This window comes from Rhincodon typus, chromosome 29, assembly GCF_021869965.1.
Source record: "Rhincodon typus isolate 14 chromosome 29, sRhiTyp1.1, whole genome shotgun sequence".
Classification (NCBI taxonomy): domain Eukaryota; kingdom Metazoa; phylum Chordata; class Chondrichthyes; order Orectolobiformes; family Rhincodontidae; genus Rhincodon; species Rhincodon typus.
This window is the reverse complement of record NC_063360.1, coordinates 37,376,461-37,379,662: the sequence shown is the minus strand read 5'-3', so window position 1 is coordinate 37,379,662 and position 3,202 is coordinate 37,376,461. Positions and strand designations below refer to the sequence as shown.

General features: G+C 48.5%; 1 protein-coding gene across 1 annotated transcript in view; it reads left to right on the top strand.

The window, feature by feature from the left end:
- ano8b (anoctamin 8b) overlaps positions 1-3,202 on the top strand; it is a 39,955-nt gene that overhangs the window by 26,044 nt on the left and 10,709 nt on the right. Inside the window, exon 7 of the mRNA XM_048613949.1 lies at positions 2,384-3,109. Within this exon, the coding sequence (XP_048469906.1) occupies positions 2,384-3,109 (726 nt within the window). The remainder of the gene's footprint in view (positions 1-2,383; positions 3,110-3,202) is intronic.

The following is a 3,202-nucleotide window of genomic DNA, read 5'->3' as shown; positions in this document are numbered from 1 at the left end:
ATTCCCCAGCCCCTGGGCTTAGTCAGTCCCTAGCTGGGACCATGCCCCAGTCTCGGGCCTGTGTCTGTGATAAGCACAGAGACCACGATGCTGCAGCTCCGAACCAGCACACTGCAGTGCAGCTTTTCATTACCCTGAGTCAGCACAAACTACACAGGGATGGCAGAGCAGGAAGGGAAACACGTTTTCATCTGAATTCTGTCTTTACCCCAAACTAGAAATTCCGCAGCATGGCAGTGAGAGGAGGGGGAAGTGAGGTAGGGGAGGAGAGGGGGAGGGTAGGCAGAGAGAAGTGGAGGTAGGCGAGAGGACAGGGAGAGGGGAGGGGGAGATGGAGGGTGGGGCAATGGGAGAGAAGTGGGGGGCAGAGGCAGCGGCTACACTGAATGTTGATTTACCTGGTTCTTTCAGTACCATGGATAATTTGTCTACTAGTAAGAAATTGCCTCTCTCTCCTCCCTCCCTCCCGTTTATTCCCTTTCTGCATTTATCTCCCCTCTTCGTTTATTCATTCATGGGAATGTGGGGGCTCACTGGCCGGCCTGTTCCTAACTGCCTCCTTTGAGGGCAGGTAGGGATCTACATTCTTCACCCACTGGAGGCTGTACGGTCTTCACTCTCCCTGCATCCTCTTCACCATCCCTCCCTCACCTCTTCCTCCACTTCCTCCCTTAATTCCTCACTTGCCTCTTCCCTCGCCTCCTCCCTTACTTCCTCACTTGCCTCCTCACTCACCTCCTCCCCATCTTCTCACTCACATCTTCCACCACCTCCTCGTTTTCCTCTTCGACTGCCTCCTCTCTCACCTCCTCCACCTCTTCACCTCCCCCACCCTGACCCTCTCTATTTCTCCTGACCTACTCTCAGAGCTAGCAACCAGGTGTCTCCTTTGACTGAACAGTTTTGTGAGCAAATGAGGGTAACATTAGGATTCAATAAACATGGGTTGAGACTGTAGACATTGTGGCCTTGAGCAGGGTTACAGAGACAGGGAAAGGTGAGGCAGTTATGGAAGAATGTGCAGACCAAACTGACACATATTGAACGCTATAAAAAAGACATGAATTTCTGTAGCGCCATTCACAGCCTCAGACCATCTCGTGGATTTACAGCCACTGACGCACCTTTTAATGTTGTCAGTGAAGCAATGTAAGAAAAATGACAGCCAATTTACACACAGTAAGACCCTACAATGTGGAGTCCAGTGATCAGCTGATCTGATTAAAGAGGGAATAACAACAGGAGGGGCTGGTGCAGATGTGGGGTTTAATGTCTCATCTTAACGATGGCACCTCAAACAGTTCAGCATTCCCTCAGCTCTGCACGGAGAGTGGGGTTTTGGATCTCTGGCAGGTACTGGAATATTTGAAAGACTTTGCAATATTTCCAAAGAAATGATCTGAGAATCAGAGAGAGATACTGACACAGGAAGAGGCCAATTGTATATGCGCCAGCTAAAAATCAAGCCATTCATCTCATTATACTTCCTGGTATTCAGTCCTTATCTGTAATGGATTACAGCAGGAGCAAGTAATTCCATTTGGTTTGTTAAAGATGGCTCATTCCAACTGAGAAGTATTAATAATAGGAAAAATGATTATAAATACGCTGCCAATGATTAATATTCATTGGGGATTTCACAGAGACGAGTTAGGATGGGAGATATGATTAGGTCAGGGAGTGAGAGAATTAGCAGCAATACTGCATAGAAAGGTTATAAAGAAAACACAGACTGCAGCAACTACATAGATAAACCAACCAAGGGGAATGCAGTAATGACATCAGCCCCTGCTCAAAGAATCACTTGTAATTTACAAGATCTGCAGCATCACGGGACCATTGAGAGGCTAGTCACACGGAGGGAAGAGAATTGAATAGGAATAGAATAGAATAGAAATATTCAGTTAAATGCAGGATCAGAAACCGAGTGTGCCAGAACGGACTGTGTGTGTGTGTGTGTGTATCTGTGTGTGTGTGTGTGTGTGTGTGTGTGTGTGTGTGTGTATAAAACAGGGGACTGAGTCCCAGCACTGATTCTGTGTGTGTGTCTGTCTGTCTGTCTGTCTGTGTGTATGTTTAACCTGTATTTTCTGGAACAATATCTATGGACATTGCAGATGATTGTATGGGGCTCGGTAAAAGATGTAAAATGCTGAGGGTTTGGGAAGTGGTGACTGATCCACCAAACAGATGGCATGTGGGTTTAAAAAGGCAGCTCACCATCACCTTCTCAAAGAGCAGTTAGACACAGGCAATAAATACTGGGCCCAGCCTGTGACACCTACATTCCACAAGTGAATAAAAAAATGTTGACAGCTGGTGTGTGTGAACAACTGCAATGGTGAGATTTTTAATCCTTGTTTTGTTATCTTTCTGCTGACAGATGTTGGCTGCTCTTTTAATAACCAGGCAGATCATCCTGAATGTGAAGGAGGTTCTGCAGCCCCTGTTCTATGCGAAATACAAGCAGGGACACCTCACCCTCCAGGTGACAGTCAGGATGCTGACCAACCTGTTCAGGTACTCCCCAGGACAGGCCAGGGAGGTCAGCGAGAGCACACACACAGCGGGTGAAGACAGTATGGGACAACCGGACCCCAACCGGGGAAACGGGAACCAGGAGCAGGAACACAAGTGTGAAAACGGGGCTTGTGGGGCTCCTGAGGAGGAGGAGCAGCCGCCAAACGATGAGGAAGGAGACAAGGATAGTGTCCTGGACTGCGGTCTTCGCCTCTCCAAGAAAGTGAGTTTTGCCGGGAGTGGGCAGAAGGGGGTGAAGGAAGAGAGGAACTGTGAGATGGAGGGACTCTTACAAGGGATGTTAATGGAGGAAGGCAGTCCGATCCTGGTGGAGCGAGGGGCTGAGGGGGGACTGGTGTTTGAACTGTGTGAGCACGATGCGAAGATGGAGACTGATGATGGTGACGGTGGAGAGGATGGGAAGGAGCTGAGTGTGATGCTGAGACACCGGAGAAAGGAGAAGGACATGGTGCAGGGAGAGAACAGTGAGCCTCCCAGCAATAGGCTCTCCTGGATGGACCCACCGGATGATTACGATGATGCTCCTTTGACCCAAGGAGAAATTGAGAGCTGTATGCAAAAGTATGAGGTCAGTGCTGGTCAATCCTGTTAAACCACACAGCGTCCTGTTAAATCACACACCACTCTGTTAAACCACACACTATCCTATTAAACCACACAC